Below are 24,677 nucleotides of genomic sequence, written 5' to 3'. Positions count from 1 at the left end.
TCCCTCCCTCCACTCCCCCACAGAAAGCAATCTGTCAGTCTTTACATTGTTTCCATGGTATACATTGATCCAAGTTGAGTGTGAAGAGACAGAAATCATATCCTTAAGGAAGAAAAAATAAAGTATAAGAGATAGCCAAATTAGTAATAAGATAACGGTTTTTTTCCCCTAAATTAAAGGTAATAGTCTTTGGTCTTTGTTCAAACTCTACAATTCTTTCTCTGGATACAGATAATGTTCTCCATTTCAGATAGCCCGAAATTGTCTGATTGTTGCACTGATGGAATGAGCAATTCCATCAAGTTGATCATCACCCCCATGTTGCTGTTAGGGTGTACATTGGTTTTCTGGTTCTGCTCATCTCACTCAGCATCAGTTCATGCAAATCCTTCCAGGCTTCCCTCAATTCCCATCCCTCCTGGTTTATGAAAACTTTTTAAAATTAATTCTTTTTCTAGTTAGTAAACATTTCTATTTTCTTTGTGTTCTGTCTCCAAGGGGAAAAAAGCAAACTTTTGTATCAAATTCCTTTATTGATTGTGTCATTTGGCCTTGGAGAGCTCTTATCCCAGGACAGTTAGAAGAATGGATGTGAGGGCCCTCATTCCTGAAGGGACTCTGGTGGTAGTAGGTGGGTGTCTGGGCATAGTCAGCAACATTGGGAAGAGCTAAGTTCAGGGCCAGAAGACTGCTCCAGAAAGTTTCCATGTCCTGCCTTTCTTCTTTTGTCCTGTGAAAGTGTTGGGAAGATGGATGGATCTTTGAGGTACCTTCTGTCAAGAATAGTACTGGAAAAAGAATATCAGTTGATTGTTTTTGGGGAAAAGTTCTCTTCTGTGTCTAAACTTTTATACTGTCATATAATCTAACCTTTAACCACAAGTAAGTCACATCTGAGAGTCACAGATTTTCCTAGTTGAAAGCTATCTTGTACCTGAACAGGATCTGAACCTAGAACATCCTCCCCAGCCTCTTCATGAGGTCCTTAGGAAACAGGGATATTTCTGCTTCCCAAGAGAATCCATTCATTCTCCTTACAATAGATGGAATTCCTTGCCTAAATTTGAATCCTCCTCCCAACTCTATTTAGCTCCTGAGCTTCAATTCCACCATCATTTGAATAAAGAACTTTGTTAATTTTAAACCTCATAGAAATATCAATTATTATTAACCCACTTTTTTATTTTAGGTTTTATTTTGAATTTTACAATTTTTCCCCCAATCTTTCTTCCCTCCCCCAACCCCCCACAGAAGGCAGTTTGTTAGTCTTTGTATCATTCCATAGTTTGCATTGATCTAAGTTGAATGTGATGAGAGAGAAATCATATCCTTAAGGAAGAAACAGAGTATGAGATAGAGCAGAATTACATAATAAGACTTTTTTTTGCAAGTGAACTTTAATTTATTATTACAATAATTTTGTTATAAGAGTAAACATAAACCCCCCTCCGCCCCAAGAAGATGAGAAACATTAAGAATAGCCAGAGAGAAAAAAAAATGTACTTCAGTTTGTGTTTTTGATTCCAATGGCTCTGTCTTTGGGTTGAGTTGCCTTTTTTTTTTAAAATAAGTCCACCAAAGAAGTTGCTTCAATATTTTTCCAAGGGTTGCTATTACTAGCTGTATTTCCCTCCACTCTATTCCTCCCCACTCTCATTTATTCTATTCTTTCTCTCCTTTCATCCTGTCCAAAAGTGTGTTGTATGTGACTACTTTCTCCTATGATTTTCCCCTCTCTTCTATTCTCCCCTTCCCTCCCCCATTCTCCCTTATCCCATCCCTTCTCATTTTTCTGTTAAGATAGATTTCCTCACCCTATTGAGAGTGTGTGTGTGTGTGTGTGTGTGTGTGTGTGTGTGTGTGTGATTTCCTCTGAGCCTTTTTTTTTTTTTTTTTTTAGTTTTTGCAAGGCAATGGGGTTCAGTGGCTTGCCCAAGGCCACACAGCTAGGTAATTATTAAGTGTCTGAGGCCAGATTTGAACTCAGGTACTCTTGACTCCAAGGCCAGTGCTCTATCCACTGCGCCACCTAGCCGCCCTCTCTGAGCCATTTCTGATGAGAATGAAGGCTCACTCATTCCCCCTTGCCTTCCCCCTTTTCCACTCCATTGAAATAAAGGTTTTTCTTGACTCTTATGTGAAATTTCTTAGCTTCCTCATCTCCTCTCCCTTCCTCCCAGTAGTTTCCTTTATTACCCATTGACTCCATCCCTTTACCACATCATACCATTATATTCTGCTTCTTCCTATGTCCTGTCTACATGTGCTCTTTTAAATGAGAAAGTTGATATGAGTTATTAATATCTTCTTCCTATGCAGGAATACAAACAGTTCAACATCATCAAGTTCCTCATAGTTAGTTTCTCTCTTCCACCCCCTCTGTGGTTCACCAGAGTCCTGTACTTGGAGATCAAACTTTCTGTTTAGCTCTGGTCCCCTTGATAGGAAAGTTTGAAAGTCCCTGTTTCATTGTGATAGGAAAGTTTGAAAGTCCCTGTTTCATTGAAAGCCCATCTTTTCCTCTGAAAGAGGATGTTCAGTTTTGCTGTGTAGTTGATTCTCAGTTGTAAACCAAGATCTTTTGCTTTCCGGAATATCATGTTCCAATCCCTATGAGCCTTAATGTAGATGCTGCCAGATCCTGTGTAATCCTGACTATGGAACCTCGGTAGTTGAATTGTTTCTGGCAGCTTTTAGAATTTTCTCCTTGATTTGGAAATTTTGGAATTTGGCTATATTATTCCTGGAAGTTTTTCTTTTGGGATCTCTTTCAGGGGGTGCCCTGTGAATTCCCTCAATTTCTATTTTACCCTCTGCTTCTAGGATCTCAGGGAAATTTTGCTGTTATTATTTCTTGAAAAATGAAGTCTAGGCTCTTTTCCTGGTTGTGGCTTTCAGGTAGCCCAATAATATTAAAATTATTTCTTCTGGATCTCTTTTTCCAATGAGATATTTTACATTATTTTCTAATTTTTGACAGTTTTATTTCTTCCTGCTTTCTTGCAAAGTCATCAGCTTCCTTTAGTTCCATTCTGCATTTGAAGAAGTTATTTTCTTCAGAGAGCTTTTTTATCTCCTTTTCCAGCTGGCCAATTCTGCTTTTTAAGGCATTCTTCTCCTCATTTGCCTTTTGTTTTGCTTTTTCCATTAGACCTAAACTGGTTTTTAACATATTATTTTCTTCAGTATTTTTTTTTGTATTTCTTTCACCAAGCTTTTGATTTGGTTTTCATGATTTTTCTTCATTGCCTTCATTTCTCCTCCCAATTTTTCCTCCACCTCCCTTAATTACTTTTCAAAGTCTTTTTTTGAGCTCATCCGTAGTCTGAGCCCATTTTCTATTTCTCTTGGAAGTTTTGAATACAGAAGCTTCGATTTTTGTCATCATCTGAGTATGTGTTTTGATCTTCCAGGGGACTAAAGTAATTCTCTATGGTCAGGCTCTTCTTTTTCTGTTGTTTACCCATTTCCTCAGCCCAAGACTAATTTACAGCACTTCCAAGGCTTTGGGGTGTTTTTTGGGACATCCCACTGGGACCTTCATTTCATTCCTCCACAGTCTTATGCTCTCTAGCCTGTGCTTTGATATGTAGACGACCACAGCACTTCCCTCTGCCCTGGTGTTGTAAGGAGCCGCCCTACTTGGCTTTCTTAGTATGGAAGGCCAAACTACAACCTGGATCTGAGTTTGGGCAAACAGCAGAGTCCTCCTCCCAGGGAGAGCAGAGAGATTTCTGCAGTCTCCTCTGACCCCCTTACCATCTGTGGGCTGTGCAGGCTGGTTTCCCCCAATTCTTGCTTTTTTGTTGTTGTTTTGTTTTGGTTTTTGCGAGGCAAATGGGGTTAAGTGGCTTGCCCAAGGCCACACAGCTAGGTAATTATTAAGTGTTTGAGACTGGATCAATTCTTGCTTCTTGCTGCAGGTTCTTCACCCTGTGCTCCTTCACTCCACACTCATTCTGGTGTAGCAGAATTCTCTCCCTGCCCCTTCAAGCTGTTCTGTGGCTGTGCTGTGACTAGGGCTTTTTCCAGCTCCTGGTGAAACACACCTTTCCTGTGGGACTTCTAAGTTATCTTGGACTCAGAAAATAATATCACTCAGCCTTTCTGTGGGTTCTGCCCCTCTAAATTTTGGCTAGAGTCATAATTTGACGGCTTTTGGGGTTTTGGGGGGAAGGAGTTCTAGGGAAATGATTCCTTTACACCGCTATTTTGGCTCTTCCCCCCCCCCCACTTTTTATAATAATGAAAAGAGCGGGCCTAAAAGTTCTTGCAGAAGGGACCTAGGAACCAATGCTTGTCTGAATTTTTAGAACATTTTTCTAGGGCTGATAATGTGAAACAGCAGTCTATTTCTTGATCTGCAGGCACATTGTGGAAGGTGCTCACAATGACTGCCAGTGAAAGTCTAATGATCTCTGCCTTCTCCAGGTGGTAGGGATCCACATGCAAGGAATAGGGTGTGATGAAATGTTGCAAGGCTTTGCTGTGGCTGTGAAGATGGGGGCCAGAAAGGCCGACTTTGACAACACGGTGGCCATCCACCCAACCTCTTCCGAAGAATTGGTCACACTCCGCTGAAAGAGAGTCTTGGGAACCACTGCCAGATGATTCCAGATGCCTCTTTTCTTGTTCTTATTTTGTAGACTGTAAATTTCAGTCCAGTTCCCTTATGGTCAGGAAGATTTTCAATAAATAGTAGACATGAGTTCTGTATTGGGTATGTTTTTGTTCATTGGTCCCTTCTCACTGGCTGTTCTGATTTTGCAGGGTTAGACCTTAAGGGAATTAGGGAAGTAAGGGGTTAATTATGGAAATTGAGTAACACACTGTGATGCCAGCTTGTGACTTGGTTCTGGAGCTAGTTCAGTTCCTTTACTATTCAATTATAAAGTCTAGTCCAATTTCTGACATGTGTAAAAAAAAAAAACATTCTTGCATCATTTGAATCAAGCCGTTACTGACTGGAAAGTTGAACTATCTCCACCGAATTAAAGTTCTTTTTAGACCCTTATTTAGATAGACTACTGGCCTTGGTATCAGAAAGACTCATCTCGTATTGAAATTCAGCCTCCAATACTTCTTAGTTATGTGACCCTGGGCTAGTCACTTCACTCCGTTGGTCTCAGTCAGATGAGCTGGAGAAGGAAATGGCAGACCACCTTTGGTCCTTGCCAAGAAACCTCCCAAATGGGGTCATGAACAGAAATGACCCACAACAAACAACTAGGGACCTGGATTCTGCTCACCAGCAACTCAGATCCACAGTTTTCTGAGGTCTATCTCTGGTGCTTTGACACATTAGTTGTTTCAGCATCAGGAAGATCACAATAGGCCAGTGTGACCCGAATGAGAGCAGGTAATAGGGGGTCACCCTTTGAGGAAAGATCACATAGATCCCTTTCCTTGGTTCTGTAGCCATCAGTCTGAATTTTTAAAAGGGAACAGCTAGGGTGGGCACAGTGGATAGAACCCTGGCCCTCTGGTCAGGAGGACCTGAGTTCAAATGTGACCTCAGACCTAGCTGTGTGACCTTGGGATAGTCCCTTAATCCCACTGCTTTAAATAAATTTAAAAAAAGGAACCTGGAAATATCACTAGAAAAATTTGCATTTTAATTTGAAAAAGAGGCCACTATTCAAAAGTGGTATAAATTTTTAATATTTTATTTTTCCATTTACAGGCTATGGTAATTTTTCAACATTCATCCATTTGGAAATTTATAAGTTCCACATTTTTTCCACCACCCTCTCTTTCCTCTCCCCCTTCTCCCTGTTAGTGAACAGGTAGGTAAGAGTTGTGCATGTCCATATTTACAGATTAGTCATTTTGTGTAAGAGGAATTAGACCTGGGAGAAGAAAGAAAATCATGTGACTAGAAGGGGAAACAGAAGTTTTTCAAATTTGCACATGATGCATCAGTGAAGCCTGGAGTAATTCAATGGTCTTTTATCCACTTTTCTACAGAAAAGGGCCATTTCCCCCGAGCAGAAAGGGGTCCGAATGTGACAATGGCCAGTCTTCTATGCAGTTTGAAAGGCTTTGCCCTCCCCTGACAGCCGGTAGTCTGAATCCTCACCAAACTGAGCCTGCAACGTCACAGTGCCGTGTGTGGCCCTCACTAAGCAGAGGGCAGGGACCTGGGGGGGGGGGTCTCTGTTCTAGCTGGAGCCAGTTTTGGGGTAAATGGGGTCCTCATTCGCTCACGTGCCCGCGTGTAGCCCCACAGCCACGGGCAGAGAGAGCCCTCCTGCGGGGCAAAGCCAAGCCAAACACTGCGCATCCCTCACCAGCGGGCTCTGTGGCTCCTCTTGGACCCTGGGGCAGGGCTGCCCCCCCCCCGGGGTCACGTGGGCCTGCGGAGGGCGGTAAAGCTCCCCAGGCTGGACCCCCGGGGCCTGTCATCCTTGAAGCCCCCGAGTCGCCGCCCCCGTGTGCGCGGCGCCCACTGCGCCCCGCGACACTCACGGCCATCCTGCCCACGCCCCGGCGCCGCCTTGCTTCCCGCCCGGAGGCGCGGCGCTCTTTGCTCTCCGGCGCCCTCTAGCGGCCGGGGCTGGGGGAGAGGCGGAGGTTCCCGGCCCGGTCAGCCTGAGGCGACCCACTGGCCTTTGCGGCTCGAAGCGGGCCCGTAGCCGTGGCAACGAGCGACGCCTCTCCCCATTTCCGCGTAGCCGCGTTTCCGAGAGCGCGTGTGGTGACGTCATGACGCCGGGACGGTGGCGGCGGCGCAGGCGCGGTGGCCGCCCGCCTCTTTCGCAGGCTAGAGTAGGAAGCGGCTTCCGAGCCCGGGTCTGGGTCGTCGCTTCCGCCCCCCGAACCGAGAGCCCGAGGCGGAGGTCCGCGGCGGATGGCCGAGCTAGCGGCCGGGTGCGAGCTCTGACGGGACGCGCCGGGCCGGGCCAAGCCGGGCCAGGGCTGGGTGGAGCGGCGGCGGCGGCCGGGCCAGGACGAGGCGGCTTCTGCCCCTCCCCCCCTCGCGCAGGTGGGTGCGCGTCCTCCCCTCACTGGCCCTCGGAGCGCGTGCGCCCTCCCCGGCCCGCTTTGTGCGCCTGCGCGACCACCCCTCCCCGGCCCGCTGCGCGTGCGTGCGGCCCCCACGTGGAGCCCGGCCCCCTCCCGCCCCGGGGCTAAGGGCAGTCCCCCGGGACCCCCTTCCCGGATGCCGCGGCGCCCCGCGTTGTCAGACCCCTCCCGGGGGTGCGCCCACGTCGGGCACCCCGCTTCATGCCCCAGGACGGCAGGGGTCCTCGGGCGCGGGGAGCCCCCGCACACACCCCGGCGGCGCCCCCGCCCCCTCCTGCCGGACGCCGAAGCGGGTTCAGTCCACGTGCGTGAAGCCCCTCCTGCCTGCCAGGCGCGCGGCTCGCCCCGGGCGGGCCCCCTGCCCCTCCTCGGCCCCGCACGCTCGGCCCGTTCCCGGGGTCGGCGGGCCTGCCCGGCCGGGCCCCTCTCCTTGCGGGGCCCCTCCTCGGGGCTTGGCGAGTTGGAGCGGCCCAGAAGCCGGCGGTGAAGGGCTCTGAGCTGAGGAGAGGCTGTGGGCCGCGCAGGTGCCCCTGGGGGCCGCGCCGGTGCCCCTGGGGGCCGCTGGCCAGGCAGCTTGTAGGCTGGCAGCTCCCAGGTGCTGTGTGTGTGGGGGGGCACCGGGTAGGTGGAGGCACTCCGAGTGACAGCCTCGGGATGATCCTGCAGGCCGGCCTGGCCAGGAAAGCCCATGCGGAGCTTGGATGTGGGGCTTTTGCACAGCGGTGCTGCCAGGGAGGTACTGTGCCTGTCTCCATCTTACATGGAGGAAACTGAGGCACACAGAGGTCAGGTGACCTGTGGGGCATTAAGTCGCTGAAGTTGGACCTGAACACAGGTTCCCCTGACGCCAGGCCCAGTGCTCTCTGCCCCCTGGAATACCAGATTGCCTCCGAAGTGTTTTCTGAATCCCGGACACATTGAGCCGGACTGCTCAACCCCTGGTCCATTGCTTGTAAACTTGGCTCTGGCGCAAGTGAAGAAGACAGAAGCAGTAAATTGGGCAAGAGCTAGGCTTAGGGTCAGGGTTGGCTGTGGATACCGGGGTCAGTCACCCCCTTCCGGGGGTTCTTGTGAAGGCCTGAGTAAAGCATCAGAACCCATCTTATCCTGCTCTGTATGGGTGCTCCTCCCATCAGCAATCTGCTTCCTCTCCACCCTCCCCTTCCCAGCTGGCTGCCATGTCTATAGGGTCCACACTAGTCTTGGACTCTGAGGTGGGAAACCCCAGGAGCAGCAGTGTGAGAGACCTTGGGGGCTCCCTAACGTTTTGTTGATGGAACTTTGGTTCTTAAAGAGTGGCTTCTGTCATGTGACTAATGAGTTAACTTCCTCAATAGCTCCCTCAGATGCTGGCTACAGGAAGAGTGGTTATTAAAGCCCCTCCTTGACCACAGTAAGCCCTGTTGAGTCAGCCCTTTCCCACTCTGTGCCTAGTGTTTAGGATTTGAACCTTGCTGCAGGACTTGGGAGGTATTCCTGAGTGGAAGCTCCTGGAGGTGAGGGAGTCTTGTCTGCCTCTCTCTGAGTCCCTGTCACTTAGCCTAGTGTGTGGGGAAAGCCCTGGCCTCATGCCCTTGCTCCAGTGGTCTCTAACTCTTGTTCTCTCTCCACCAAGTTAATGGTTTTTAGTTCAGCTCGTATTCTGCAGCTTGTTGAAATCGTTTTTACTCATTCAGCTATTATTGTCCACATAGGATTGAACTACTATATTTTTATCGAAATTGTTGATAAGACCAAGTCACTTAGTCTCAGAGCTTCCCTCTTCACTTAGGCAGTAAACATAATTTGAGTGGTTTGTCAATTTAATGACCACCATTGGCCTAAAATTCTCTTACAATTGCAGATTTTTTTCCCAACTCAGTTTATCCTGTCCACTTGAGAACCTTCTTGACTTTTTTGTGATCATTTTTTAAAATTTTTACAGCAGTATGGATCCAAGCTTATTAAAAGAACGGGAACTGTTCAAAAAACGAGCCCTCTCCAATCCATCAGTAGAAAAACGGCCAGCGCTTTCAGAGTCATCCTCATCATCCAAGAAGAAGAAAACCAAGGTTGAGCAGGGAGGCTCATCGGGTTCAAAACAAAATTCAGGTTAGTAAAATTGAGTGCTTTGGGACTGGTGAGAGATGGGAGACTGGGAGGTGTGGGAATTGATCTTTCAGAATTAAGATATGATGGGTTGTCACCTGAAACGGAGGCCATGTTCAAGTCTGCCCTTCAGTTAGGTTCATCTGTGAGGTTGTGCAGGACAAAGCCGAGATGGTCCCTGGGGCAGTGCCAGCATCCTGCTTATTAATATACCCTTTAGGTTTCACCACTCTTAACTATCTTCCCATGGGATTCCTGTTGGCCACACTGGTGTCAGATTCCTGTTGGCCACACTGGTGTCAGACTTCAGAAACTTGGAGGACTAGTGTGTATCCTGGGAAGTCAAGAAGGAATACCCTTCCTCACTTTCTTCCTGCTCTCTGGTTCCCCTGGTTGGGGAGGCAACTTTGATATCCAGAGGCCCTTCTTTCTTTCTGCTTTAGGCCTCTAGGGGGTCCAGACCCTCACAGGTGGAGCATCTTTTTATCTTTACCTTTGAGGATCCTTCAAAAGCTGACCTGTAATTTCCTGAGCTAATAGAAGCAGCAGAGATGCATTTTTGAAAAATAGGTCTTTGTTCCTCTTTTAACTTGAAGGATCCAGGCTTGGGCCTGATCAGGGGAAGGAAGAGGGTCCTTCTTGGCCAGGGGAGTCAGTAGATCAGTTCCTTTATTAGTAAGCTCAGAGAACAGTTAGAAGAAGCTATCTGGAAATTCATGTAGATTTCCTCACCATATTTATTATGACCAAACAATAACATACCAATATAGAAAGAACAGAAAGGAAGAGATTGTGGGAGACTCTGACCTGCTATCTTGAACAGTGTTTCTACAAGGGTCTGTTAGGTTTTGCAGAGCAGAATCAACATTATCTCACTTATCTGGGCCCCTTCTGAGCTTTCCCCTGCTGGGCTCTTCTGAGGATTTTCTCATGTTTCATTGCTTCTTACCCATTTCTCAACCGTTTTTGGAAAATGGTTTACCAAACTTGCTCTATTTGTTTTACAATGTCACCCCTGAGGCCTTGATGCATTGCCCTTTGCTCCAATATTTAACATGTAAAAGCTTAAGATGGTGACTGTCAAGGAGGCAGCAAAGATGTCTCTTCTTTGAGAAAGAACCAACATTCCTGGGACTGCTAGGTGGTGTAGTGGATAAAGCACCGGCCTTGGAGTCAGGAGTAGTTGGGTTCAAATCCTGTCTCAGACACTTAATAATTACCTAGGCCTTGGGCAAGCCACTTAACCCCATTTGCTTTGCAAAAAAACCCAAAAAAACAACATTCCTGAGGTCGAAGGTATTCCTGTTTTGGTGTTTATTAAATAATTTTCTCTGTTTTTTATGTTGTCATCAAAATAAATGAGGAAATAAGATGTCTGGTTGCCTTTCTTCCTTGAAAGGAATATCCAGAGAAAAGACTGTCTCCAAGCAGTCATTGAGTTTTGATTGCCTGACCATTCTGCTCTGGGTCGCAGGCTTATGGAGAAAAAAGCAAACTGTCCTTGAAGAGTTTCTATTATGTGACCTGACCAGGGTGGGCCGGGGTGGGGGGATCTTGTGCACATAAACATAGTTATGGAATAACCAGGAGGTTGTCTGGTGGGGTTGAGGGTTCCAGAAAGGCCTCCTGTAGGAATGGGACTTTTGAGTTGAAGTTTGGAAGATATTTGGAATTCTGAGACTTGTTATGGGGAGCTGGGAATTATTACTCTGGAAAGGGAGGATGGAGTCACTTTGTTGAGCAGTAATGTTGGTGTTCGTTCCTGGGGGGGGGGGGGCAAGCTGATTGTCCACTAATATGGATTGGAGAAGAGAGAACCTAGACACAGGGAAATTCTTTGGGAGTCTCTGAGAGGGATCTTCGGGACCTGTCCTAAGGAGGAGAGAGGTGGGGTGGGGATAGCGAGAGGAGATCTGACCAGCTGTTCTTCCAGGGTAAGCTCTGGAAGAACAGAGTCACAAAAAGGCTTCCCCCGGGATGCTGTGCAGGAATTCCCTCTGTATCTTGTTTGTACAAGCTGGTATCTCACCATTAGCCTGGGGATCCTCAAGGACAGCGCCTGGCAGAGAAATTTTCTTGTCTTGATTTTTATATTTGCCAAATTATTATTGCTCTATTCTGTTTTGTGGTTCTAAAGCTCATTTGTTTACCGGCCCCTTGGGCTCCAGAAAGGGAAGCTTCTGGACCCTTATCAAACTTCTGTTTTTAAATACATAATAATAGAAGACATTACACTGCAAAGGAACCTGGTTATCAGGGAGGAGTTACCACAGTATTTGAAAAGCAAGTTTGTGGACCCCAGCTTAAGAACCCCATTTTAAAGAAGTTCATATTATTGACTATTCAAGGAAACATTTCTAATACTAGTGGACATCAACAAAGCATTTTAAAATTTACCAAACTCAGCCTGTCTTAGTTGAGCCTTTCAGCCACTGTGAGATGACTGGTATAGCTATTAATATCCTCAGTTTACAGACAAGGATTAAGTGACTTGTCCAAGCTCATGTAGCTAGCAAAGTCAGGAGTACGATTTGAACCTTGTAGTCCATCCATCCATCCATCTTCTATTCACATTCCCTTTCCATGATGAAAGATAGTTCCCACCTTGTCGAGCAGTTTCCTGTGCAATTGTTCTGAACCCAGGACCTTGGTCATGAACCCTGGGCTTGGCCAGCTGGGATTGCTGGGTTCTGGGAGAGACAGTGGGCTCCCCCAGCTAACAGGCTGCCCTCCTCAGCCTTCTGTGACTCTGGGGTCTCGGAGCTTCAATTTGGCCCCTCGTTTAGGCCCCTCACTTGGCTAGGTGGCTGATCTGTGCCAGTCCATTGTTTGACGACCCTAATCTCCATCTCCTTTCCTGTAAGAGGGAGCATCATGAGAAGAAAACGCTGTGTAGACCATAAGGTGCTTCAGCAATGGCAGGTCAGGTCAGTGTTGGATAAAACCTCCATGACGTGCCAGACACTCACTAAGCCCCAGGAGACAAAAGGAGGCAGAAGACAGCACTGCCTGCCCTTCTGGAGCTGCCAGTCTATCAGAGGTGACCACGTGCAAACAGACCTGCAAAAGCCTGAAGAGGAGAGAGGCACCAGAATCCATAGTGTTCCATTAGGTCTGAAAAGGCCTTGTGGGGGTGGGGTGGAAAAGCCTGTAGACTGACCCTCCCCTTGTCTTCCTCTTAATTACTTTTCTCAGGTCTCTCACCTACCTCAATCAGCAGCCTTCTTCTTCCAGGTCTTTATGCCCCTTCCTCCCCAGGCCTGTAACCTGTAGCCTGGACTCTTCAGTTTCCCCTTCCATCATGGGATTGTGGGTCTAGAGCCAGAAGAGGCTGCAAGGGGAAGTGAAATCCCTAGCCCAAAGGCCTGAGAGGGCAAAGCTTGGCCCATCATCTTCAGAGCCATTCCCACAGCCATTCTGTGCTGCTTAATCATGAGAAATTAGGGAATGTGATGGGTTTTGTGATGTTGGGACTTCAAAGAATGTGTCCTGCTGTGCCAGTGGGGCCCTCTGAGGCCTTGGTGGTCCTGCAGATATCTGAGATGTGTTAGTGGACTGGGATTCAAGACTCTTCTCCTGCCATGGTTTCTACTCTGCTCTTGTGTCCTCTGGACCTGGGCCTGGTTCATTGGTGCCTAGGGAAAAGTTGGGCCAATGGAGACACTGACTTAATCAGCAAACTTCTATCAGACACCTGGTGGATGCTAGTCACTGTACCAGTCACCAGGGAAACAACCACGGAGAGTGCAAGAGTGAGTGTGTGTGTGTGCCTACATGTGTATGCATCTGCTCACAAAATGGCTATGGTAAGATGGTGTGGGCTCTGAGACACTGTTTGGTTTTGAGTCTGATCTTGAACGTCATTATGAGAAGATTATGATTCCACTTAGAAAAACTCTTTAGGGGCTTCAGAGTCAGAAAAGGAGTTTGAATTCATTGATTTTTGGTTCCTATTTTTAAATGGTTCTGATTTCCAAGATTCTTTTCAGAGAAATACCAAATATGAATCCCAAAGATGACCTTTGCTTGATATAATTTTGAACTTTTTAAAAACCACAGAGACCCTTGGCAAGGTTACTTTTATTTGTTTGTTTTTTAGGTTTTTTGCAAGGCAAATGGGGTTAAGTGGCTTGCCCAAGGCCACACAGCTAGGTAATTATTAAGTGTCTGAGACTGGATTTGAACCCAGGTACTCCTGACTCCAAGGCCTAGCCACCCCTGCAAGGTTACTTTTAAACACTGGTTTCATGGAATCCAAGGGGGTAGTTTGAATTGTGTGACACAAGGTGGTTTGAATTCTTATTTTTTACTTTCATCCATTTCCCCTTATTTATAGAAGGACGTTACTTCAGTTAGGTTTTTCCAAGGTGGAAATAGAATATGTTTCAACTTGTGGCAGTAATTATTTTGGAAGACTTTGCCTTAGAAGCTTGTTTGCAGGGGACACTTTTTTTGCAAGGCAACAGGGTTAAGTGGCTTGCCCAAGGCCACACAGCTAGGTCATTATTAAGTGTCTGAGGCTGATTTGAACTCAGGTACTCCTGACTCCAAGGCCAGTACTCTATCCACTGTGCCACCTAGCTGCCCCTTTGGGGGAACACTCTTGATGAAACCATTTGCTGCCAGTTTGGGTGGTTTGAAGGCCTGCAGGTTTGTATTTGGACTATGTTCCAAAGTGTATACACACATCAGAGATGGGAGAATAAGAGTCTTCTGCACAAAACTATTTCTAGCATCACTTTTGTTGTAGCTGAGAAGTGGAAGCAAGGAAGGCATCTATTGGACTGCTGATAGCTGAGCAAATTGGGCATGTAAGTGTCACTGAATAGGGAGAAATGATTAGAGGGACAGATTTAGAGACATCTGGGAAGGCTTGGAGAGTAGACTTAGGCGGAACCAGAAGACTAAAGAAAGTCCAGAGGACTGACATTGAGCCTGCCCGCACCCCCCCTCCCCCAAAAGAGGTGGACTTGGGAGGCAGAAGGAATAATATGTTCTCAGGTGATTCCATTGAGTCTTACTATAGGAATTCCGAGGAGGACTTTTAGTTGTTTTTTGGAAGGCATTGGGGTTAAGTGACCTGCCCAAGGCCACACAGCTAGGCCGTAAGTGTCTGCGGCTGGATTTGAATTCGGGTCCTCCTGACTCCAGGACTGGTGCTCTATCCGCTGCACCAACTAGCTGCCCCATCTTTTGAATTTTTAAGAGGGAGAATTATGGGGAAAAGGAGAGGGATGTAATGTTAATGTAATATTAATGTTTTACAGATGCAGATAAAACATTTTAGAAAAGAGACATACATATAGATATAGATATATACGCATATGTATACTTATGTGTAAAAGTCTAAAACCCTTTTACATTCAGAAAGAAATTAGAGGAGGGAATGGGGTGAGAATGAGTTGGAGGCTAGGGAATAGGATAAGAGGATATATAGAAAGGTGTATAGATTGATAGGGAGGGGTCGTAAATGGGTGTGAAAGGGAGGAATTCTTTGAATGAAGGGGAGAGCAAGGCAGTGAATAGAAGTAGAGTAGAGGATCAAAATAAGAGATCCATACAAACCAAATACAAATATGGGTGTGCATGGGTGTAAATGTCTATTTACAAGAAATGTCTGCACATGGTATGGGTGTCTATATCTATATGCTCAATGATAGCCATTCTGGGGGTGGGGGAAGGAAAAAAAAATAAAGTAAACCATGCCTAGTAGAGAAGAGGGGAAAAAATCTATAAAGAAGCCAAGAAAAGATGGACAATTTTGAATACTATGTAATATTTATTATATAGGCTTTCTTGAAATTGAAATTCTTTTTATATTATGAATTCTCTCCTGTTTTGCTGTCCACATGACAGTGTTTTGTTATTGTTTTTATTTTGTAAAATGAAAAACATATTAAAAATCAGAATCCGGGGCAGCTAGGTGGCGCAGTGAATAGAGCACCGGCCTTGGAGTCAGGAGTACCTGGGTTCAAGTCCAACCTCAGACACTTGATAATTACCTAGCCGTGTGGCCTTGGGCAAGCCACTTAACCCCATTGCCTTGAAAAATCTAAAAAATCAGAATCCACCAAAAAAGAAAAAGAAAACACACAGAAAGGAATAGAAAGAAGTTTAGAGTCAGAGACGAGCAGGACAACTTTGCAATTACTGGTTGTTAGATTTATCATGTACTAAAAACAAACCAGGCTTCAGCCAAGTGGGAGAATGAATGGAGGCATATTTTATAACTATGGCAAACCAAGGGAAAGAATTGGCACAAGGACCATACTCAACTAGATAAATGGAGAAAGAATATGAAGTTTTCGAAAGGATTGAAAATCATGAAAAAACGCTCCAAAAATCTAGTAATTAGAAGATAAATAGAAAGGGAAGCAGCTGAAGTTTCATCCCAGACCTAGGAAATTGTCATGGAAGACAAAAATGGAAGCAGCTGCTGTTGGAAGGCTGGTGTTAGTACATTGACCCCGAAGCTGAGAATGAGCTGATTGTGAGGCAGTTGGAATTACTTGGATCTCTTTCTGGGGGAGATGGGTGGATTCTCTCAATTTCTATTTTGCCCTCTGCTTCTAGGATATCTGGGCAATTTTCCTGTAGGAATTTTTTAAAAATGAGGTCAAGGCTCTTTTCCTGATCATGACTTTCAGGTATCCCAGTAATTTTAAATTATCTTTCCTGAATTTGTTTTCCAGATCTGTTGTTTTTTCAATGAGATATTTCACATTTTCTTCTAATTTTTCATTCTTTTGGTGTTGAAATACTGTGTCTTGACTTCTCATAAAGTCAGCAGCTTCCTTTAGTTCCATTCTACATCTGAAGGATTTGTTTTCCTCAGAGAGCTTTCTTATCTCTTTCCATCTGGCCAATTCTGCTTTTTAAAGCATTCTTCTCAGTAACTTTTTGAACTGTTTTATCCATTTGATCTGTGCTGGTTTTTAACATGTTATTTTTTTCAGCATTTTTTTGGATCTCCCTGACTAAGCTGCTGACTTCTTTTTTCATGTTTTTACTGCATCTTTCTCATTTCTTTCCCAATTTTTCTTCTATCTCCCTCATTTGATTTTCAGAATCTTTTTTTGAGCTCTGTCATATCCTGAGCCCAATTTCCATATACTTCCTCATCTTCAGACTGAGTATTTTGATCTTTCTTGTGATCATAGACAATGTATTTCTTAATAGTGTTCCTCTTTTTTCTCTGTTTATTCATTTCCCCAGCCTGAGCCTGGTTTTGGGGTGCTTCCTGAGCCTTTGAGTATTATTGGGATACCCCCCCCCACAAGGATCTCAGTGTGTAAAGCTCTGTCTTCCTTCCTGGTTTGTGAGTGACTACAAGCACACCCCTCTGCCACGGGGCTGAAGTGGGGGGCCCCTGCTGTTTTATGGGGGGCCTAGACTGTGATCAGGATATGAATGTGGTCAGAGCCCCAGAGTCCTGATCCAGGTACAGAGGACAGACCTTGGAAGTCTCTCTCCACCTCCCTACCTAGGCTGAGTTGCCTGGGGGCTCCTGCTTACCAGCCCCTCCTGCTTCTGGTTCTCTCTGAGTGCCCTGAGGGCTGGGTTTCACATACTCACTCTGGCAGAGGTCCCCTGCTGATCTTCCAAGTTGTGCCCAGTGCTCCCCAGGGTGTAGGTCAGGAAACTGTCCCCACTGCCCTGAGCTGGGGCTGCCTCCAAGAGGCTAAAGTTCCTTCACTCTGGTGGCTGCCCCCTAACCCCATGGAGTGGAGCCTTTCCGCTATTTTTAAGGTTTCCTTGGACGGGATAATTGCCTAACTGGATCCCTCTGCAGGTTCTGTCTCTCAAAAATTTAGTTAGAGTCCTTATTTTATAAGTTTCAAAATATTAGGAAGAGAGAGCATCTAAGAGAGGATCTTCTCCTGTTGCCATCTTGGCTCTGCCCCTTGAAATTACTTGGGAAAAGTAGCTAAGCCCTTTATCTTTGACCCCCAAGAACTCCTCTGCTGGAGAAGGACCTTCAAGACCACTCATCAACTATTCATAGTTTTGTTATTGTCACCTAGAATGAGAAACAAGATGGGCACCCATTAGATGGGAAATGTTTGATTAAACTGTGTGATGTAAAGCATTATTACTTTATTATGAGATGAAGTAGAGGAAGTCAGAGAAATCATGGATGACTAGTCTGATTCTAAGTGAAATTGTAGAACCTAGAGATAGAAGTGAAACGTGTAAAGAACTAGTGGGAAGGAAGAAATCACTTGTAAGCACCTTCTGTGTGGCAGGGCCTGTGATCATCTCCAGGATGCAAACAGGAGCCAGCTCAGCACCCCTTCATTTAAGGAGCTCATGTTCCAAGGAAAAGAGACAGTGGAATTTACACTTGATTAGAGATGTCTGGGACCTTCATGAATGGAGAAGCTGACATCAGACAACCTGACTCACCCTGGGACCCTCCCTCCTGGATTGCTGGGGGCCATGCTGCATTGAGACCAGTCCTCCCTGGATTCTGCCTGGCTGACTATTGTAAAGTAGGAAAAACCCAGTTCATCAGGCTACCTGTGAGTGTCTCAGAAGGCCCTTTCCCCTCCAACTTCTGTTAAGCACTAACGAATGGAGGAGCTTCAGCTGCCCTGTCACAGATGGGGTGGTCCAGTGAGCCCGAGGGGGAGCAGACTCTATAGTGGCTTCCGCCCTCTGGCCCTGGCTCTTGGCATCACCAAGGGACAAAATGGAAGGGCTCTTTGTGTCCCTCCTGGAATATGAGCCTCTTGGAGAGCTGAAGGGACATTGTGTAGAGGAAAAGGAAGCGAGGACTGACCCAGTGACCGGCCACAGGAGCCTGGTCATCCGGCTCATGATGCAGACTCTGGGCCTCACACTTCCTCAGGGGACCAGACAGTATTGTAGTTCTCTTTAAGTTTTAAATAAAATTCAGTGCTAACGTTCAGCCTCCAGAGAGACTGCTCATGTTTCGTCTTTGACCCAGGCTCTGAGCTAACAGTACCCTTTTAAATAAGCAAGTCAACAGACCTGGCTAGCATGACTGAATACAGAAAGCCTGCTCACTGGAGGGGAGGAATTGACCCATTTCTATCTTCTACCGTAAACGAATTTACTGTGATGTATATCCATGTTCTTCAATACCGCGTAGGAGGATGTGGGCCAAGGCTGCTCAAGAAGTCCAGCATTCCATTCAAGGGAGTAGAGTAGGGGAGATTTTACCCCACTTATGATTCTCCCACCCCCCCAAAGTGGATCAAAAGCATTAGTACAGAGTTCACTGTGTATCCAAACTGTGGTTCTCACCAAGAGTGTAAGTATTTCAATGGCTGTATATAGCCCTCTCAGATGTACAGTTTCTCAGAATAGCTATCCATTACTAGAGTGTTCTATAAACATTGACTTATTAAGCTTCACAACACTCCTTTGAGGATTAGATCATTTAATAGTGTGTGTGTATGTTTTACTCTTTAAAAGAAATAGAAAGGAAAAAACATCTGGGAAAAGTAAAGTCAAATGGACAGTGATAAGAATTTAAATTGTCATCTTGAGGGAAGACTTTTACTTTTTTTTTGTAGGTCTCACTTTTGAAGTTGAATCTGAAATTGAGATTTGCTTTTCTCCTCTACCCTGGGGGTATTCCTGAACTCCAGAGGTTGCAGACTATAGGTGGCTGTGGATAGATTAAAATGTCATTGGGAAATCTTAACAAAATAAATGGCAATAAAACACAACATAGATAGTGTTAATTTTGGATTTTTTCAGTCAGGGTGAGGTCTCCTCAGAGTTTGACACTACTGTTTATCTGCATTCTCTTTTTAATTTTTTTTTGAGACAATTGTGATTAAGTGACTTGCCCTGGGTCATACTGCTAGTAAATGTCTGAGACTGGATTTGAACCATTGTGCCACTTAACTGCCTCCACCCAAGGATTCAGGCTGGGTCCTCTGGTGGTCTGTTTTCTTGTTGTGTGAGACCTAGGCCTGTGAACTGTAGATCCTATCTCGCAGAATCTGCAGTTCACAGGCTTAATTTTTCATGACAACAAAACAGGACACAAGATAGGAGCTAAAGGAAATCCTAGAGATGGGAGATTACCTCAGTCTTAGCAGCAAAAGGCTTTGTTCCAAGGGGGAATTGAGCACCTCCCAAGTACTCAACTGGGTGAAGCCCCCTGGCTTGAGGCGGCCCCATGCTCCTGGGGCTCCTGTCCTGGCTTCAGCATCTTTTCAGGAAGAGTCTTGGTGCAGTGGAAACAGGAAGACTCATCTTTGTGAGTTCAAATCCAGCCTCAGACACTGTCTAGCTGTGTGACTTTTGGCAAGTCACTGAACCCTGTTGATTGCCTCATCTGTAAAATGATCTGGAAAAGGAAATGATGACCCAGATGGGCCCATGAAGAGTTGGACATGACTGAAAAATGACTCAGCACACTACCTAACCCAGTTTGCCTGGGAGAAGGGGTTAGGATATTGTTCCACCAGCCTTCTTTTGAGGAGAAATTTGAGTGGGGAGAAAATGAGATCATTCTCCTCAGGAAGGTGGGCTTTCCAGTTTTCTCCAGTGAATTTTTTGTCTTGAAAACTATTCGTTGAAAGATGTTATAAGGGGCAGCTAGGTGGCGCAGTGGATAGAGCACCGGCCCTGGAGTCAGGAGTACCTGAGTTCAAATCCGACCTCAGACACTTAATAATGACCTAGCACTGTGGCTTTGAGCAAGCCACTTAACCCCATTTGCCTTGCCAAAAAAACCTAACAAAAAAAAAAAATGTGAGCTTTCCCTTGCTAGAAGATGAGTCCTGGGACTGAATCCCCAGGTTCCCAGCCTTGGCCAGCTCAGGGTACCAAAGAACCCGAGATGATGATGATTACTTCGTTTCCTGGCTGGAGCAGGCTGTGGAGGTGGTGGAAATCACTGACACATAGAGAGCAGCAAGAACCTGAGTCTGTAGCTCTTATGGAGCTCTAAGGCAAAGCCTCCCAGGCTGCTGGGCCATAGCTCATTCCCACCCTGCCTTCTCTGGTCTTGCCTGGCTTTCAAGCACTCGTGTCTGAAAGGTCAAAAGGTGAAAGATGGTGCTATGAATGGGAGTGAATGCAAGGCTGTTTATTGAAGGAAAGTATAGTGGGCTGGATCTGGACAGACTCCAGCAGTGGGTTGGTGGGGAGAGCAAGTCTTTTTAGAGGGTCTGGGATGTAGGAGGCAGAGTGTTATGAATTTCTATAGGGACTGGGAATCGTTGGGATCTCCCTGAAGGGCATGTTTTGTTTGGGGGTTCACCAAGGTGAGATTGTGTGTTGTTTGGAGTTTCTGTGGAGGTTAGGGTTCATGTAATTAGGAAAGGATAATTAGTGGGACTCTACTGAGCAACACTGAAACTCGAGCCTGGATCCAACATTCCAGCCTTTTTGTTTTAATTTTACTAAGGGGGATTGGGGTTGGATGTCATTTCTTTTGAATCTACTTCTAGTTGAATGGGGGTGGTCAGGTACATCAAAGGGTAAAGGGTGGAATTGTTGGTATCCTTTCTGTAGGAAACTTTCTGGGCCCCTCTTACCTCTGTTAGACTGGGTTCCCCTTCAAGGAGGGGACGCCGGTTTTGCTTCTCTCTGTATCCCCAGGACTCAGTGTGACCCTTGTCAGGCACCCAGGTTTGAAGACACCTGGTTATAATCCCAACCTGAAATGTTCTTAGTTTTGCTTTTCCTATTTTTTCTTTTTTTAAAAATTTTTTGAGGTGGCTAGGTGGCGCAGTGGATGGAGCACCTGCCCTGGAGTCAGGAGTACCTGGGTTCAAATCCAGTCTCAGACTTAATAATGACCTAGCTGTGTGGCCTTGGGCAAGCCACTTAACTCCATTTGCCTTGCAAAAACCTAAAAAAAACAAAAAAAAACAAAGAAAAAAATTTTTTTGCAAGGTTATGGGGTTAAGTGACTTGCCCATGTTAAGCAAGTATTAAATGTCTGAGGCCGGATTTGAACTCAGGTCCTTGTGAGTCCAGGACCAGTGCTTTATCTGGTGCTCTATCTACTGCACCACCTAGCTGCCCCTCCTATTTATTCTTTTTTTTTTTTTTTTAGGTTTTTTGCAAGGCAAATGGGGTTAAGTGGCTTGCCCAAGGCCACACAGCTAGGTCATTATTAAGTGTCTGAGACTGGATTTGAACCCAGGTACTCCTGACTCCAGGGCCGGTGCTCTATGCACTGTGCCACCTAGCCGCCCCATAGCCCCATATTTATTCTTTATTTACACATGTGAACATGCCCATCCACACCCACAGTTGTGCAACCTCACCTAGGAGAATGCTTATCTCCTGCAGAAAGCACGTGACCCATATCAGTCCCTTGATGAATGCTTGTGGATTAATTGGTTGACTTTACCTATCAGAAATCCTGAATTAAATTTATTGTGTATTGATCAGTAGGTCTCTACTGTACCCATGGGACTCTGTCTTAGACTGGGTCTCTCACAGCCATAGTTCTTGTGTAGTGAGCTCTAGGTTCTACAGATCTCCTAAGAGACATTTTCATGTGATCCTCACAGTGACCCTAGATAGGAGATGCCATTATTATCCTTATTGGGCAATTGAGGGCTGCATTCTTTGACCTGGGGCAGCCAGGCAGCTTTTGTACCAGAGTTTTTCCCAACTCCCAAGTCTGTCCCCACTGCTTCACCCCTGGGGACTTCCCTGAAGAGCCCATCAGCTGGTCTAGGAGTCAAGCTACAGGGGTTGTGACCTACAAAGACAATGGACTGAACTAGACTGGGAAGAAGGTCAGTGGAAGAGACCAAGTCCTTGGGGGGGACTTCAGGTGGCTCATGAATTAGAGAAGCCTCCTTTGATTCCTGAATATTCCACTACAAGGAACCAGACTCTGAAGACTAGCCCTTTTCAGCCATGGTTCTAGAATGCAGATTCTAATCCAACAGGCCCTACAATGATCCCCCTCATACACCAAACATGGAGGCTTGAGATCTGGAAGTGAACAAGGAGTCAGGGCCAAAGTGAACCTGTGGGACTCTACCTGGTGTCCACTTGGGGAATGCTATCTTTGTGAACTCCTGTCTCAAGTGGGGATGTCACCTCATGCTGTGTTTTATTACCCTGAGGTGCAGGTGACCTGGGCATCTGGGATGATATAGACAATGTCAGGAGAGAGAAGTATCAACATAGTCTATGAACCAGGGGCTTATAACCATGGCCACTAAACTACATATTAACATGATTTATTTTAAAAACATGTTTCCCAGTGACATTTTCACCTGGTTTAGGTTGTAGGTGCATGAAACAGGCTGCCTGTGTGACATCCAGCTTTCATTGTCTGCAGGGATGGGCAGATACTTGGCTGGACTCTTCTGCATTTTCAAGTCTTTATTACCTGAGCATTGTCTCTTCCCCGTGTTCTTGTATGCAAGGAGCTGTCCATTGTGTCCCTAGGCCTGCCTTCACTTGGAGATTCCCATGTGTTGTATGGGAGTGGACACCAGACTGAGCCAGAGATCAGTAAGAATCACCTGCTCTGGCCCTCTAGCATCAGGTGGATGTCCAAGCAAGACCCCAAATATAGTCTTCCTGAGGAAGGCTGAGTGTTCTTGAGTGTGGCAGGGAACAGCCAGCCCATTGACTTTGTGCATCTGGGTCCCCTGAACTCCTATGGGGGAAGACCCTACTTTTTACCCTGAATTTCCTTGAGGCAATGCACAAGAGGGGCAAGGCAGGCAGGGAAGGATGGAGCCCATCTCCGATGAGGATGACCCCAGTAGAGGAGTCCCAGGTCTGTCACTGAAGTAGAGGTATTGTTGGCCTCTTAAGGAGAGGACTAGCTCCTTCTCTCCCTCAGTGATCTGGGACATGTCACTTGGCCCCTTGGAGTCTTCATCTTTGGGGTCAAAGGGTTGGTTCCTACTCTAAATTAATGATGCAGGGCCAAGGGTAATACAGGGACAGGAACAGATACTCTGCTGATAGCTCTGAAGGAGAATAGGGCCTATGCTAGCATTTTGATTCTGTGATCTCGAAACAAAGGTCAGAAATGTGTTGACTGGCTGGCACTGAGTCTTGAGAGTGAGTGTTCATCTGTGTTAATGGAGGGTATGTCAGGGCTGATGATGTACTGAGAGAAAAGGAAGCAACTCCACTTCCTGCCCTTTCCCAAGATTCAAAGGTAAGATTCTTCTAGACCTCAGCTGGGAAGAATGGGGGGTGGGGCGGAGATGAGAAGGGAGATGGAAAGGGAAGGGTTGCTGACCACATGTCATTATTTGCCAGAATTGAGCTTTGGGGACTTTGCTTTGTGGTTATTGGCCTTGAATTGCCATAGACCCAGTTATTTAATATTGGTACCTAAGCAGCTTCTAGTTGAAGCTATCCAGTGATGGTTTAAAAAAGTTTAGGGAATTTTCCTTTTTGCAGTCAAACTTCAATAGAAGCAGGGTCTCTAAACCTCACAGAAGCATCCTTGGCCTATGAGGCATGGACTGACTTTTAGGAAGCCCCTATTCATATTAACTATTTCTTTTGTATGTTTTCATTTTTTTTTAAGGATTTTTTTTTTTTTTGCAAGGCAAATGGGGTTAAGTGGCTTGCCCAAGGCCACATGGCTAAGTAAGTATTAAGTGTCTGGGGCTGGATTTTGAACCCAGGTACTCCTGACTCCAGGGCTTGTGCTTTATCCACTCTGCCGCCTAGCCACCCCTCTTTTGTATGTTTTACATCTTAATGTTTATTTGTTAACTATCTCCCAATTAACCTGTTCATCTGATTTTCCTGATCTGGGGTGGGGATTGATGGACCCTTCCTTTGTTCAATTCACATCCTCTTTCCTATAGCTTTAGTGATTTGTATTGTCTGTTTCCTGGTTCTGATTTCATTCATTTATTTCCTTTGACCATTGCAGGGAACTGGGAAATGATGGGACATGACAGGTTTGCTTCATTTTGGGTTCATGCTTCCTAGACTTGAACACCTGGAGGCTCAGATGGCCCCCAGCACTCAGGATTTGGCCTGTCACATTTGCAAGGGAGACCAGCTGCTTCTTGGCCTTAGACTTGGCAAGGCCAAGGTTCTTCCCACAACCTTTTTGAGGGTTCACTTTGGTAAAATCATCAAGTGTTCACAGATGGCCCTTAAGAACAAAGTAGTGTTGTGTATTTGAAAGATAAAAAGGAGAAATTAATATGGGAAGAGATTTCTACATAAATAATCACATTATGAGAATGGGGTAAAGTATCAACCTTTTCTTGTCAGCATTTGCTGATGTGCTTAAATCAGTTTTCTTTTCAGGAAAATTTAGACTAATTATATGATCTCTAAATTATATATAAGAAAATTTGGACTAATTATATGATCTCCAAAGTCTTTTCCAGTGACAGAGTTCAATAACTTTTTTCTTTTTTCTTTTTTTACTGCGGTAGCATTTAAAAAAAAATATTCCTTTACTTGCAAAGAGTATAGCTCTTTGAAATGGATTCATTACATTTTGAAATTTGTTAACTTGCAGACCCTATTTGGGGCTTCTTAATCGAATAACAGATTCTTCCTTTCTTAGAAATTCTGCAGCATCATTCTTTATAGTCATGTTTAATAGACACACTTTT

General features: G+C 45.6%; 2 protein-coding genes across 5 annotated transcripts in view; both read left to right on the top strand.

The window, feature by feature from the left end:
* The window catches only part of GSR (glutathione-disulfide reductase), a 30,775-nt gene extending 26,035 nt beyond the window's left edge, over nucleotides 1-4,740 (top strand). For 2 of the 3 annotated variants that reach the window (XM_074228257.1, XM_074228256.1), the window contains exon 13: nucleotides 4,432-4,740. In XM_074228257.1, coding sequence (XP_074084358.1) covers nucleotides 4,432-4,581 — 150 coding nt within the window. In that variant the 3' untranslated portion in view covers nucleotides 4,582-4,740. The remainder of the gene's footprint in view (nucleotides 1-4,431) is intronic. The other variant, XM_074228258.1, reaches the window with a different exon arrangement.
* A 1,980-nt stretch (nucleotides 4,741-6,720) lies between these two features.
* GTF2E2 (general transcription factor IIE subunit 2) overlaps nucleotides 6,721-24,677 on the top strand; it is a 110,907-nt gene continuing 92,950 nt past the window's right edge. The window contains exons 1-2 of one of the 2 annotated variants that reach the window (XM_074228272.1): nucleotides 6,721-6,985; nucleotides 8,954-9,117. In XM_074228272.1, the coding sequence (XP_074084373.1) occupies nucleotides 8,955-9,117 (163 nt within the window). In that variant the 5' untranslated portion in view covers nucleotides 6,721-6,985; nucleotide 8,954. Of the gene's footprint in view, nucleotides 6,986-8,950; nucleotides 9,118-24,677 lie in introns of both variants that reach the window. The other variant, XM_074228271.1, reaches the window with a different exon arrangement.

The sequence above is a fragment of the Macrotis lagotis genome, chromosome 3 (assembly GCF_037893015.1).
Source record: "Macrotis lagotis isolate mMagLag1 chromosome 3, bilby.v1.9.chrom.fasta, whole genome shotgun sequence".
NCBI classification, from domain to species: Eukaryota; Metazoa; Chordata; class Mammalia; order Peramelemorphia; family Peramelidae; genus Macrotis; species Macrotis lagotis.
This window is presented reverse-complemented; position numbering and strand designations above follow the sequence as displayed.